The 16008-nt window shown below is 48.2% G+C and overlaps 1 protein-coding gene across 3 annotated transcripts in view; it reads left to right on the plus strand.

Annotated features, from left to right (window-relative positions):
- The window catches only part of USP48 (ubiquitin specific peptidase 48), a 776411-nt gene that overhangs the window by 200764 nt on the left and 559639 nt on the right, over positions 1 to 16008 (plus strand). For all 3 annotated transcript variants that reach the window (XM_086921588.1, XM_086921587.1, XM_086921589.1), the window contains exon 9: positions 13910 to 14089. In XM_086921588.1, coding sequence (XP_086777714.1) covers positions 13910 to 14089 — 180 coding nt within the window. The remainder of the gene's footprint in view (positions 1 to 13909; positions 14090 to 16008) is intronic.

The following is a 16008-nucleotide window of genomic DNA, read 5'->3' on the forward strand; positions in this document are numbered from 1 at the left end:
ATGGTAGGGTTAGAACCCTGTTTTAGCTTCCTGGATGTACAGATTTGTCACATCTCCTGGAAGCTAAGAGCAGCATATCTGGAAGGGACCTCTGGAGGGTCCACAACCACAAGAGGGGTCTCTGAAGACTCTCCGTGGTTAGACATGCTTCTAGTGTGGTGTAAGTGATGCACCTACCTACACTATTTGTTTGCCTACTGATCCCTTGCTAAGAGTTGTAGTCAAGGTGTGCTAAGCCTTGTTGAACTACAACAGCTGGTTCAGTAGAATATTCTAAGCTAAGATATATGTACCTTAACTTATGTGATCTTTCACAATGATATTCTTAGGATACGTGTGGTAAAGCAACAGCAAGCTCAAATCCCAACCGCTGCTCACCAATGTGAGAAGTTGGCCTGATATATAATGTTCACTATTCTAGTGAGCACTTTGTATCAGTCCAAACAACCCTTATTGATGATTGGCTGTAAGTCAACCTTATAGACCAGCTATCCTAGTAGCATGGATACGAGCAGTCTTCGGGCTAAACTCTAGAGGGCGTGTTAAGCCAACTGTTATACCATCACATATACCCCTTGAACACCAAGTGAAAGGACACCACACAAGTGTTATGAAAATAAACAGTGTATTTATTTAGATCACAACAGCCCTGTACTCTTTATGAGGACAGGGTACTAAGCACACAACAAAACTCTTACAAAAATACTTTAAGTTGCACAATTTACACAAATGCCCGAGGGGCACGAAAAACCATATACTATGAAAGTGGAATGCGAAATTACTAGCAGGTAAGTACTGGATTAATAGGCTTTGGAATCGCTAGGACTACGTTACTGAACCTTCAGATTACTAGTAGGAGGCCTAGGGGACTCGGGTGCAGAGTGTGCACTCTCACGTGGGATGCGGGACAAAGTCTATGGAGGCTAGTAAAAGCAAAAGTTAGTGTTCTCGGGCGAACCCGACTAGTTAGGCTGAAAACGAAAAAGGATCTGGACCCTTGGATAGTGAGGCTATGCTGGGGCACCGAAATGCCGAAGTTACCTAGCCCAGGGGCTGCGGATGCATAGGTCTGGAAAGACGTCGGGAATCCTCGTTGCAGTCTATGGAGCCTGAAGAAAGAAGTTGCTGGTAGGCGACCAGTGTGGAAGTTCGAAGTGATCCAAGCCTGGATCGAAGATGGATGACACCTGAAAGCAGAGGGGACCAAGTTCTTAATCACTAGCCAGTGATTGTGTGGGCACCAGGATGGCACCGGGCGAAGTCACCTCGACCAGGTGAGTGGGCGACGCTGGGCTCTGCAGTCTCACGGACCAGGAGGCGTTGTCGGCGACCAAGATGGAGGTGCGAGCTGTCCCACGATGGTTGATGCTGTCGACGTCGCTGGACCCAGGATTGGGGCAACAAGTCTTGGCAAATTCAAGCCCACTCGGTGGACCTAAAATGGCGTCTGGAGTGGACCAGGAGGGTCCGGGGTGCTCCTCTTTTGGAAGGGAGCAAGGGCCAGTCTGGAGCAACCAGACTAGCAGTGGGGATGTCGTCGGTCGTCGTCGGGAAGGCCACAAGCCAGCGGGCTAGTAGCCAGACAACGCGGTGAGCAGCAAAAAGCAGAAGGGCCCCACGCAGATCTCGTGGATGCTGGGGGGCTGGAATTCGGTGCTGTAGCTGCTCAGGGTCGGGGCTTCTCGGACCCCAAAGCACTCACCAGAGGATCCCTCGGCGGTCGTGCTGGATAGAAGTCGTGCAGTTCTGATGATGGCCGGTCCCTCGAGGTCTCGTCGCACCTACGGTTCTCAGCTTAGCTGTAGAGGCAGGTAGAGGTCAGAGGTGCCAGGGAAGCCGGGTCTCGTCGTGCTGGTCGGTCGGATTCCGGAGGAAGGACGTGCAGCAAACCGCAGTGTTCTTAGATGGTGCCTGCGGGTGCAGGGTGACTACTCCTTAGTCACAAGGGAGAAATCTTGAGAAGAAGTCGAGAGTTCCTTTCGTAGAAAGTAGTTTCTTGATTCAAAGATGATCTAATTTGGAAGGGTCCCCGCTCCTGCCTTTATCCTAAAGAAAGGGGTGGGTACGCGACTAGGTCCTGCCCTAGGGGTGGGACCAGGAAGGGGGGTGGTTACACCCCTCTCCCATGCCGGACTTTCCCCAGGCCAGGGACTGGTGTGCCCCTGGAACTGGTTCTAGCCGGCAGATGCACAGTGAGCACCGGGGTGCCACTTGCAGTCACCTTCCTGTAAAGCCCTGCCTACCCAGGATACACAAAACCCTGTCTGGGATGGTGCTAGCACCGCCCCTAACAGGAAACCCTTTGTCCAAGCTCCCCTCGCTGGAAGGACTCCCAGCTGCAGGGGGTCAGACTCGTGTCTGTGGTGGCAGCATCCATTTTGTGATGCTGAGGCTCGAGTTAACTTTAACCGGGGTTCACATTTACATACATGTCGTGTCCCTCTAGAAGGGTGGAATGCTAACCCCGTCGCCAGAATTGGCGAGGGGTTAGTATTCCAATTCGTATGACACCTTACTCGACATGTTTTGATAAAGCGATACCAGAGATAGCATTTAACCGCGAGGATTATAATGCACTTAAGAGTATATGGTATGCGTTATCATGGAACAGCTATTAGGACTTGGTTCCGCAAGCTGCAAACGGGCTCAGCTCATGCCAGAGCACCATCTCACACGATTCCAAGCACTCTGCCTTGAGGATTGTCGAGGCCTGCCATAGGAGTGACTGATAGGAATCTGTGTGTCCATTGTTAGGGTTAGATATAGGTATACTATATCTAAAGCAAAGGGTGATTACACCACCTTGCCCCAGCTGTCGTGCAGCCAGTTGTGTCAGATTTAGATGGCCAGCCAGGGGTGGCATAATACATGCTTCAGCCCCTGGTAGGCACTGGGTACACCTATGCCCTGAGTTACAGGGTCTGATAAGGTGGTCCAGTACCAATTGGATAATGCACCTAAGGTACATGGAATCCATTTTAGAGAGAGAGCAGTAGGCCTGGGGTCCTGATTGGCAGGGCCCCAGGTCAACTAAGTCGGAAAACCAGCAAAACACCAGGCAAAAAGTTGGGGGCAACCATAGTCAGGTATCCACCTTCCTACAATCACTGTTGCAAAGTGATCATTTTTTGCGTGGTTGCCATCAATCTTTGTCCCAATAGTCAGACCGTCACCAAACCCAGTGGGAACGGTGTTTCCCAGAACGAGTTTTGAGAGAACACACAGAAGGCAACTGCTCGTTTTCTTGGCTACACCTCTAAGTTGTCACTCGCGTTCTCCACAAGAGAGAGTTTCCCCATTTTGGATTTTGACAATGAGGGGTACTGTGGGATTCGTTTTCAATAAGACAAACTGGAACTACTGAAAAAGTGGGTAGGATTGCCCTTGGCAACTTTTAATCCATTGGTTAGGAAGTGCTGAGAAGTCACCTCCACAGGCTAGCTGGTGCTAAACATAAATGTGGTATCCCCACCAACTCCTCCGAGCACGTTCTGGACCTTCGGAAGATCATGCTGTCTGTGACCGGAGATGAGCCCTGAATGACTGCACATTCTCTCTCTTATGGCAGAACCAAGAAGTGGAATCCAAGGATCAGTTGGCTGACCTCTGGTTTGGCTACAAGGATACAAGCTGCATGAGGCATTTTCCTGGAAAGGCCAGGCTGGCCTGTGGCAACTGGACCTGGACTGGACTTTCCTGTTGCTTGATGCCCTTAGAGTCTCTAAGTGTCCTCCCATGGTGTCCTGGGGGCATCATGAAATGAAATGAAATGAATGAAACTTATATAGCGCACGACTTACCCTGGGGCATCTCAGCGCTTGCTTAGGGAACCCGTCCTGGTATTCCCCTGTGAGATAACCCTGGCAGGGTATCCACAAGGTGAAAGCCAGGCATCCCACCGCGAGGGGCCGTTGTGGAGATTAAGCAAGCTATTGCCCAGAGTCGCAGAGTGTGAACCCGTGAGTTGAGAAGGCACCGGAGCGAGAATTAACGAGTCCGTGGAATTTTGAGCCCAAGACCCGCCGAGGTGGGGAATTGAACCCTGGTCCCGGGCTGAACTCAAGCTCCAGGTCTGCCGCCTCTAACCCCTGAGCCACACTTCTCCTTCTACGCATCAGAAGTGTATGTTCGAGGCATGTGGGCTGCTGAATTCATATCTGTGCATAGATCGCCGCCTAGTGTTAGGTCCGGATGATTGCACATTGTTGTCCTGGAAGAGTCTTCGAAGTATCACGAGATAGGTGGCTCCTCCCCTGGACTACAGTGCGCATGGGCATCCTCTCCATCCTCAGGTAGTTTATTCCGCCATTGGGTTCGGATGTATATTTTTTAACTCCAGTTCGGAATTGATTGAAAACTTTATATTTGGCCAAAAGGCCTCTAGGTATCGTCGGTATTGTCTTTGCGATCGGTGCCGAGTACTCGTTCCAGCTCAATCCTCGAGCCGGACGTCAAGAAGAGCCGCGTGGCTATTCAGCACTAAAGGCCCGGTCGACGCCAGAGGCCTTATCGACGATCGATGATGGAACGGAGCCCATTCAAGAGATGTCCCGTTTGCAACTCCAAGTATCCTCACATCGATGTCCACCCGGTGTGCAACAAGTGCCTGTCTCCGGATCACGATGAAGCCAGCTGTATGGCTTGTTCTCGGTTCCGATCCAAGAAAACACTTCGCCTTCGACGCGCGGCGCAGAAGGAAGCCCAGCAGACGGCACCTGACCCGGTGAACATCTTCGATGCTGAGGAAGATGAGAGAGTCGAGCAGGAGGTTCAAGGAGACCTGTCTGATCCTGCATCAGAGATTGACTCCAGTTATGACGCAGAGGATGAGGAGATGGTCGAAAATGAAGACGTCGTCGACGAGGTAGGAGACGACGATGAGGCCTTTGGGGCCGTAGAAGATAGCTCGAGCGAGGAGCTAGGCCCAACTGTTGGTATGGGGGCAGAGACTAAAACACTCTATAAGGCTCAGGTCGAGGGATCGTCACAGGGCCTTACCCAAGATCAAACGCATAGTTCTACAGCCTCGCTTCAAGGCCCAGCTACGGACAATTCAAAAGAGCCATCGGTTGATCGATCGAAATCGAAACAAAATCGGTGACTACAAAACCGAAAGCACCGGAAACAAAATCGAAACCGAAAGTACAACTTACTTTGGTCGGATCGAAGGCTTCTGAACCATCGGCTCTGACGAAACAAAAGAGTGCTATCGACCCGAGAGGTCGCTAAAGGATGTCGAGCCGAAAGCCGGGGCACCGAAGAAAAAGCTCAAGGACATCGACCCAAAGAAGTCGGCGCCGAAGACCGTAGACACAAACAGAGGACTCGAAACACAGAACGTTCTCGATCCTAAACGTCGACTCGACAAAGCAAAGGTCAGCAAAGACCTCGAGTTCCAAACCAGCAGTGGCTCTAAGGACCCCATCGAGTCAACACAACTATCCGCCTCTTTTTCAAAGCAGGTGTCGGACTCGCTGCAGAGCATTAAGGAGAAAGCTATAGCTCTCGGACCGAAGGCCACTCCACCCCCAAAGACGGTCAGTAAAACTCCAAAGGCGTCGGCACCGATTAAGTTTATAGTGCCGCCGCCAGTGATACCTAAGGCGTTCGCCCCTAAGACGGGCATTGAAGCGGCCAAGAAGGCGTCCATGGGGCAAAAGCCAACAACTACTGAAGGGGCCACAAACCATCGACAGCCTCTGCAGGAGGATCAGTCGAGGCAATTCATAGACGCTGAGACTGGTAGACTTTCCATTTACAAGCGAAAGATCGCCCCAGAACAGCCTATGGAGTCGTATAAAATTTCTTTAAAGAAAAAGAGGGATTCTGCAATCACCTCTTCTTTTTGAACCTCTACAACAATATGGACAAGAACCTGCTCCTTTTTCACCCAACCATTCAGATGTGGATGTAAAATTTAAATGTAAATGTTTTTGTACTTGTATAGCGCACAGCAATGAGGATTACAGTTATCCTGTAGACACTGATCCAGAAGACCACACGGAACCCTGGACATACACTGTTGACCCAGGGGAGCCACAAAATGCCCCTGACAGTCATATCTATGCTGTTAAAACCTCACCTACAGAAGACACAGCTGCGTTTAACGCACTTATTGAGAGGGCAGCAAAAAATCACGCTGTCCAGCTCCATGCTGACCCTATTGAAGAGGACTTTTTATTTGACACCTTCTCAACCTCAGAGAGAACTGTCAAGACTCTACCCATGCTAAAAGGTGTCCTGAAACACGCTGGAGACATCTTTAAGGAGACCACAAGGGCAAGAGTGGTAAACCCCAGGATTGAAAAAAAATACAAATCTTCACCTGTGGACCCTACATATGTCAGGGGACAGTTGCCATTGGCTCTCTGGTTGTTTCAAATGCTCGTAAAAGAGCGAACTCACAGACCACGGTTGATGCTCCTCCCCCTGACAAGGAATCTAAAGTGCTAGAAGCCTCCGGGAAAAGGGTGGCAGCTCAAGCGGCCAATGTCTGGCGAATCTCCAACACACAGGCATTCTTAGCCAGATATGACAGGGCTCATTATGATACACTTGAGACCCTGTTACAACACTTGCCAGATGAGTATAAGGAGGCAGCAGAAATGCTAATACAAGAAGGGAAACTTATATCCAACACATCTATTAAGTGTGCGCTAGACGCAGCAGACACTGCAGCCAGGGCTATTAATACAAGCGTTATGTTACGAAGACATGCCTGGCTGAGAATCTCCGGCTTCAAGCCTGAGATACAAACCACCATACTCAATCAGCCAGTTAACCCGGATTACTTATTTGGCCTAGAAGTGGACACCACCTTAGAAAAAATTAAAAAGGACACAGAGACTGCAAAGTCTATGGGGGCTCTACAGTTGCAGCAGTTCAGGGGTGGTTCTTTTCGTCGCTCCAACAATAGAGGAGCTTCCAGAGGCCAGGTGTCCCAGCAGACACAGTACAGTAAAGGAGGCACGCAGACCACCTACAACAAGAACAATAGGGGTGGCTATCTTGGAAACAGCACCAAGGGCAGAGGTCGTGGAAACAACTCCCGATCCTCCGCCACTAACAAACCGTGACGTCTTGTCACTACCCCCCGACCATATAACACCAGTCGGGGGGGGAGACTACAACAGTTCCTGCCGGTCTGGAAATCCATCACTACAGACAGGTGGGTGAGGCAGCTTATCCAGTACGGTTATTGTCTGGAGTTAACATCCACTCCACCCAACATACCCCCAAGACACCGTCCTATGTCCGCAGAGCATATACAGTTATTGCAGCAAGAGGTAGTCAGCATGCTGCAAAAAGGAGCCATAGAGCTCGTGCCTGTAGAACAAAAAGGTACAGGGGTGTACTCGCTGTACTTCTTGATCCCAAAAAAGGACGGGTCCCTCAGACCCATACTGGACCTCAGGCCCCTAAACCAATACATCTTGTCGGAACATTTTCACATGCTCACATTACAGCAGGTTTTACTGTTACTCAGTCAGGGAGATTTCCTTGCAACACTAGCTCTAAAGGATGCATATTTCCATATACCGGTACACCCGTCACACAGAAAATATCTCAGATTTACCATTCAGGATCAGCATTATCAGTTCAAAGTCCTCACTTTCGGAGTAACAACAGCCCCCAGGGTGTTTACCAAGTGCCTAGCGACAGTGGCTGCACACCTACGGAGACAGACGTTCACGTCTACCCTTATCTGGACGACTGGCTTATCCAAGCAAAGTCGGCCCAGCAATGTGCCACCCACATGTTCCACACCATTCACCTTCTTCACAATCTGGGGTTTTCACTGAATTATCCAAAGTCCCACCTTCAGCCCGCCCACGTACGGCAGTACTTGGGCGCGACAATAGACACTCTGGCAGCCAAAGCACAGCCAAATTCAGTGAGGATCAACAGCATGCAATTGCTGATACAGAAATTCAAGCCACAACACTCGCTTCCACACGAGTGTTCATGCAGTTGATAGGCATGATGGCCTCCTGCATCTTCATAGTCCCGCACGCGAGACTGCACATGCGTCCGCTTCAGAAGTGCTTAGCACTGCAGTGGAATCAGGCTCACGGACAATTGAAAGACCTAGTGTTGGTGACCGGTCGTGCATACAGCTCTCTGCATTGGTGGAACCCTCAAAACCTTTGCAGGGGCCGACCGTTCCAAGAGCCTGTGCCACAGATAATACTGACGACGGACGCATCTCTCCAGGGATGGGGAGCTCATGTACTCCACTACACAGTGCAGGGACTATGGACAACACAACAGAAAAAGATGCACATCAACCTTCTGGAACTGATGGCAATCTTCATGGCAATGAAAGCATTCAAAGTACATTTGTTCAACAAAGTAGTGTTGATCCGGACAACATGACTGACATGTACTACATACAGAAGCAGGGAGGTACACACTCTCCACATTTGTCTCATCTGGCTCAGAGCATGTGGAAGTGGGCCATTCAGAGAAACATCTTCCTCATGGCAGAACACCTCCCAGGCAAGGACACTCAGATGGCGGACCTGCTCAGCAGGCACAGCCACCAGATGCACGAGTGGGAGATACATCCATCAGTACTCCAACCGTACTTCCAGCAGTGGGGTCATCCAGAGATAGACCTATTCGCCACAAGGGAAAACGCAAAATGCCAAACCTTTGCCGCCAGGTTCCCACAGTCGCAGGGAAATGCGATATGGATGAACTGGTCAGGCATATTTGCGTACGCTTTTCCCCCACCACCGCTAATACCGCTAGTGGCACGCAAACTGAGGCAACACTCGATGACTCTCATCCTGGTTGCTCCAACTTGGGCACGCCAACCATGGTACACCACGGTTCTAGAACTCTCCGTGGTACCGCATCAAAGCCTACAACTCACACTTTTGACGCAGAGCCATGGCGACATTCAGCATCCAGATCCGCAACAGCTCAACCTGGCGATCTGGCTCCTGAGGTCTTAGAATTTGGCTACCTCAACCTGCCTCCTGACTGTATGGATATCATAAGGGAGGCAAGAAGGCCCACAACTAGAGCATGCTATGCGGCGAAATGGAAGCGATTTGTCATTTATTGTGCCAACAACGACATTAATCCGCTAGATGCATCTACTCACAACATCATCTGTTATCTATTACATCTATACAAATGCAATCTGGCCTATGCTTCCATACGTATACATTTATCCTTAATAGCAGCTTATCTCCAAAACAGGCAGCATCTCTCACTTTTCAGAGTGCCTGCCATCAAAGCTTTTCTGGAGGGACTCAAACGAGTTATTTCTCCCAGACACCCACCGGCACCTGTATGGAACCTGAATGTGGTCCTTACCAGACTGATGGGTCCACCTTTTCAGCCTCTACACTCATGCGAGATACAATTCTTAACGTGGAAAGTGGCTTTCCTTATAGCAATCACATCGCTACGACGAGTTAGTGAACTTCAAGCACTAACTATCCAGGAGCCATTCATACAGATTCACTCCAACAGGGTGGTACTACGCACTAACCCTAAGTTTCTGCCTAAAGTGGTTTCACAGTTCCATATGAATCAAACTATAGAACTGCCATTGTTCTTCCAGAATCCAGATTCTGTGGCAGAGAGGATGCTCCACACACTAGACATCAAAAGAGCTCTAATGTACTACATATATAGGACAAAAGATTTCAGGAAGACAAAACAACTGTTTGTTGCCTTTTCACCACAACACAAAGGCAACCCCATTTCAAAAGCAGGTATAGCCAGGTGGATCGTTAAGTGCATACAGATTTGCTATCAAAAGGCTAAGCGCACATCAACGATTCCCCCAAGAGCCCACTCAACACGAAAGTTGGGGGCATCCATGGCTTTCCTTGGAAACATTCCTTTAGAGGAAATCTGTAGAGCAGCCACATGGTCTACCATACACACATTTACAAAACACTACTGCGTAGATGTGCACTCCAAACAGCAGGCAGCTGTAGGGCAGGCTGTTCTAAAAACACTTTTTCAGACTGCTGCAGCTGGCACGGGCAGCCGCCGCTAATAGAGGGACTGCTATATATTCTATGCACAGATATGAATTCAGTAGCCCACATGCCTCGAACCGAATATGCTACTTACCAGTATGCATCTGTTCTTGGCATGTAGGGCTGCTGAAATGAAATGAAATGAAATGAAAACGGGATTTCTAAAGCGCATGGCTGCCTGGCGGCGTCCCAGCGCTGGGATTGTACTAACAACTGAGGGGGGAAACGGAAAAAAGGGATGGGTGTGCGCAGATTATTGTGGAAAAAAGGTGAGTTTTGAGTAACTTGCGGAATTTATTGTGATTAGGTTCAGCGCGTAGATGGGTTGGTAGGGTGTTACAAGATATTGCAGCTACAACTGAGAAACGGCGTCCTCCAGTTCGGGCTTTCTTAATTCTGTGTACCGTGGCCAGGTTGCCATGGGAGGAACGCTGAGACCTATTGGGTTTGTATGGGAAGAGCATAATTCTGAGCAACGGGGGACCCTGGCCTTGTAGAGCTTTGTGTGTTATGCATAAGGCCTTAAATTTGACCCTTTCACGGATTGGCAGCCAGTGAAGTGCCCTCAAGGCAGGTTTGGCTGATGTTCTACGGGGGGTACCTGTCAGGAGCCTTGCGGCGGCGTTTTGAGTTCTCTGCAGAATGTTCATAGTTGCTTCAGGGGCTGACAGAAAGAGGGCATTGCCATAATCTAGCCTAGATGATATCAGACCTTGTATGAGGAGTTTTTGAGAAGGTGCTGGGAGCAGAGGGAGGATTTTCCTGGCCGAACAGAGTAGGCCTACGCAAGTACCCGCTGTTTTTTTGGCCTGGGTTTTAAATGAAAGGTCCCGTTCCAGCCAGAAACCCAGACTTTTAAGCTCCGTCTTGGGTTGCGGAAGGGTACCCAGGCAGGATGGCCACATAGCGCTAGGGAGGGGTGATGTTTGATATCCCAGTAGCATAAGCTCGGTTTTGGAGCCATTCAATTTCAGCCTTGAGTCACACATCCACTGGTAGATCTCTTCTTTTTGATTTGGGCACTTTCTAGCCAGAATGAGACCACCATTTGGGTGTCATCAGCGTATGTGATGGTTTTTATCCCAAAGGGGGTAACCACTTCCTCCAGGGGGGCCATGTAGGTGTTAAATAGTGTAGGGCTCAATGAAGAGCCCTGAGGGACCCCACACTGGAGGGGGAAAAAATCATATCGCTCATTACCTTCGCAGACCTGAAAGGTTCTGTCTCTGAGGAAGGAAGCGAGCCAGCAAAGTGCTGTGTTTCTTACTCCTAAGTTGGACAATCGCTGGATCAGGATCTCGTGGTCAACCGTATCAAATGCAGCGCTTAGATCCAGGAGGATCAGTAACACTGATCCTCCTGAATCCAAGATGCATCTGGCTTCCTCCACCACTTGTAGGAGGGCGGTCTCGGTCCCCTGACCAGGGCGGAACCCAGTTTGAGAGGGGCGAAGAAGGTTGTTGGCTTCGAGGAAAGCCGATAGTTGCTGATTGACAACCTTCTCTGTGATCTTGCTTATCCCTGGCAGGAGGGAAATTGGGCGAAGGTTGGAGAGGTCAAGTGGGTTAAGACCTGTTTTTTTCTGTAGGGCTTTGACTACTGCGTGCTTCCAGCTATGGGGGACCACTCCTTGGCTAAGAGAGGCGTTAATAAGGTTAGTGGCCAGGTGTGAGATGGTAGGTCCCACTTGTTTGAGGACATTCATATCGCCCGCCCTCCTCCCCGGCGCCTGTAGCGGCTGCAGCACTCAGAATTACTCTTAGCATGGTCATCACTTACTGTACTACACTCCATCTCTGCCACAATGGCGAAAAACAATCTGAGGATGGAGAGGATGCCCATGCGCACTGTAGTCCAGGGGAGGAGCCACCTATCTCGTGATACTTCGAAGACTCTTCCAGGACAACAATGTGCAATCATCCGGACCCAACACTAGGCGGCGATCTATGCACAGATATGAATGTCGATTCGGAAAAGGGGGTGGTGATGGACAGAGTCTCTGAATTAAGCAGAACACTCCTACCCAGTCAACAGATCAGGGCTTGATCCATCACCGTTTTTTAGCTCACTGCACCATCCCAGCTCAGAACCTGGCTACATGCAAATTAGTCTGTCTCTGGCCCAGTGCATCATGGGAACAGGGCAGACCAAACTACCAAGCCAATTCTTTTACTGGAAAGGAAACAAGCTTCCGGGGACCGGTTTCTGGCATTACAGCCGTCTTCGGCCCGGCTTGCTTGAATCCTGATGGTGCAGTGAGCAAGGGACTCACATCTGAGCATACCCTTCCACGCTTATGGTGGACAAAACGATTCAGAAAAGGGGGTGGTGATGGACAGAGTCTCTGAATTAAGCAGAACACTCCTACCCAGTCAACAGATCAGGGCTTGATCCATCACCGTTTTTTAGCTCACTGCACCATCCCAGCTCAGAACCTGGCTACATGCAAATTAGTCTGTCCCTGGCCCAGTGCATCATGGGAACAGGGCGGGACCAAACTACCAAGCCAATTCTTTTACTGGAAAGGAAACTTGCTTCCGGGGACCGGTTTCTGGCATTACAGCCGTCTTCGGCCCGGCTTGCTTGAATCCTGATGGTGCAGTGAGCAAGGGACTCACATGTAGTTTGGTAGTTTGGTCTGCCCTGTTCCCATGATGCACTGGGCCAGGGACAGACTAATTTGCATGTAGCCAGGTTCTGAGCTGGGATGGTGCAGTGAGCTAAAAAACGGTGATGGATCAAGCCCTGATCTGTTGACTGGGTACGAGTGTTCTGCTTAATTCAGATACTCTGTCCATCACCACCCCCTTTTCTGAACAGATATGAATATCAGCAGCCCTACATGCCAAGAACAGATGCATACTGGTAAGTAGCATTTTCGTTACCGGGTTGTTTGGGCACCAGAAGAAAGTTTGGAAACTTAGAAAAATGTTCCCTCCAGAGCCCCTTTCTCTGGCAAAAGGTGCAACAGACTGTTCAACAATATCAGATTGATTTTCAGCCTTTTCCTGCTCAAGGCTTTCAGCACCTCCTTAAAAAATGACCAAGACCCATTCTGCAGTGGGACTAAAAATATTTTCAACAAGAAATCTCCAAAGAATCAGGGCCCAAGCAGGACTAACATGCTTCAAGTATCCAGTCTTCGGTTCCACTGTGACAGCTACAATTTCAGTGGTGGCTCCCTCAGGGATGGCTTTTCTTTTCTGAAAGTGATCATTCTGCTTTTGGGCTCAGAAACTTTTTTGAACTTTGCTGACTTTCTCTGAGACCCATCTATTTGTATCTGACAACAGCTCCATATCGGTCATCCTCAAATCATGCCTAGGTGTGGGTCTTCCTCTTCCATAAATTATCATTGGCGCTTTATGGCGCAATTTCCTCTTAATCTGTAAATATTCATTTCTCCGATTTCCATTACTGGACGTTGCCATTTTGAATGAATTAATTCATGCATTATTTCTATTTTATTATAAAATTGGTTGTGAAGTGCCATTGTGTGACTTTTTGTACTGTATATGCACTGCTTGAATACTTCACACATGGTCTTTCATATAAGCCTACTGTTTGTGTCGCAGTACCAGGAACTGAACACAGGTTTAAGTTATTTAATTTGTGTGACGTCCAGCGGATGGTGCCCTTATACTTCAAGGTGGATACTTGTCCACCCCAAATAATATTCTACTTTCCTACACTCACCTTCCTTCTATGCTTGTCTTTCTTATATCCCACACCATTTTTGTCTTACCTTGCCTCCTTTATAGTGATGTGAAGTTGCTTTATAAAACTCAATAAATAAATACATTAGACCTGACTTTTATCTGAAGTTGTGCAGCAACCTGGTAAAGTAGACACTGAATGTGTTTTTCAGAACTTTCCGTTTCCTTCAGCTATTATTTTCATTGCAGCTGGTAATTATGTGTATGAATTGAGTGCTGTACTTATACACCGTGGAGTGAGTGCTTATTCTGGCCACTACATTGCTCATGTGAAGGATCCTCAAACCGGAGAATGGTATAAGTTTAATGATGAAGAAATTGAGAAGATGGAAGGGAAGAAATTACATCTAGGAACTGAGGAAGACCTAGGTAAAATGTTTTAGTTGTGAGTTCCATTTTATAATACAATTTTTCTGGCAAATGTTCCAGATATACCTTTATTCATAGTTCACGCTTGAAATGTTTATCTAGTTATTAAAAAGAAACTATAAAATATACTATATACTAGTTTACCATGTGCAGTCGTCTGCAATTGAAATGTCTAGGAACTACCTGTGTTATCTTTTTCTTGTTTTATTTTTGGGCATACTGTGTTTTCTGCCTCTCTTCCTACACCTCTTATTTTCTAGCCTTTTAATCTGGTCTTGTTTTTTCCTCTGATTTCAACTTGGTTCTCACGTTGTTGAAAATGAGATGCCATTGTCTTTGTGACACATTGTTTTATTGTAAATTTGCAGCCAGCCTCTTGACTGTAAGAAAGTGTGTGCTTTAAATTTAGAAATGCTAGAAACAGTGCAATCTGTGGTCATTGTGCAGCAGGTGTTGTGCCCCATATTGCCTTAACTGAACAGGAAAGAGTTTCCTTAATAGGGCCTGTTAAATTATTGTTCATTAGCATTAAAGGTCAAGGAAGGTGAGAGCACTCTTCAGTGCAATGTTATTGTTTATCTTTTTACAATGCTGGTCATGGTGAGATCCAGAAGATCTCAACTGTGTAATCTTAAAATCTGTCCTAATCTAATAACATTTTTATGCAGATTATGTTGATTTGACATTTGTTTCTGTTATGTAGTTTCCTTTGTTTGTTTAAATGGCTAGTATGTATTCCCTGAGGAGTGATGTTAGTGTACATACAGTGAGCACAATCAGGGTGCTAAATGTGTATGCTGTAATTTGTATCCATTGCTATGAAAGAGTGCTGCTAGCATCAGGAAACCGATTTATACTGGTGGTAGTGGATCATGCCACCAGGTATCCTGAGGCAATTCCCGTAAGGACGGTCACTGCTCCTGGAGTTGCCAGAGGCCTCATCAGTATCTTTACTGAAGTGGGCTTCCTAAAAAGGTGGTGTCAGACAGAGGTACAAACCTCATGTCTGGCTACCTAAAAGCCATGTATGTTGAGTCTGGGATGACATACAAGTTTACCACTCTAAACCACCCACAAACCAATGGTCTGGTTGAGAGATTCATCAAAACCATGAAAGGTATGATCATGGGACTCTCTTCAAACCTCAGAGGGTGATGGGGTGCCTTTTTGCCATGCATGCTTTTCGCCCGCAGAGAGTGCCACAGAAGGAAATTAGCTTTAGTCTCTTTGAGCTTCTGTTTGGTCATCCTGTGTGGGGACCACCATTTCTAGTGAAAGAAGGCTGGGAGAGACCTTTCAAAGAGCCTAAAGAGACCTTTCAAAGAGCCTACGCAAGACATTGTGGAGTATGTTCTTGGCCTATGTTCAAGGATGGCTGAGTAAATGGGTAAGGCACACAAAAAAATGAGGCCAGCCCAGAACTCCAGAAGCTCTGGTATGGCCAAAAGGCTACACTGGTGGAGTTCCAACCAGGGCAAAGGTATGAGTGCTAGAGCCTTTGGCACCTAGGACCCTCCAGAACAAGTGGAGTGGCCCAGCCCTATCCTTCAAAGGAAAGGTGAGGTTACCTACCTGGTTGACATAGGCCCTTGCAGGAACCCTCTCAGGGTAATCCATGTAAACCGCCTGAAAATTTTCCATGACGGGGTGATTTGGCCATGCTGATGGTTACTGATGAGGATCAGAGAGTGAACCTCTGCCTGACCTCCTCCTGTACAGCCCAAAATATGGGTCAATGGAAGGGGTTGTCTTCTCAGACAACCCCTATGCACCAACAGCAAGCTGACTGACTGCAGGCGTGTCCTAGAGCAGTATATTGGTCTCTTTTCCCTAAACTCTGGTTAGACACACTGGTGTACCCATGTTGTGGACCCTGGAGACCGCATTCCTGTCAAAAACAAAATCTACAGACAGTCTGA

The sequence above is a fragment of the Lissotriton vulgaris genome, chromosome 5 (assembly GCF_964263255.1).
Source record: "Lissotriton vulgaris chromosome 5, aLisVul1.2, whole genome shotgun sequence".
Classification (NCBI taxonomy): Eukaryota; Metazoa; Chordata; class Amphibia; order Caudata; family Salamandridae; genus Lissotriton; species Lissotriton vulgaris.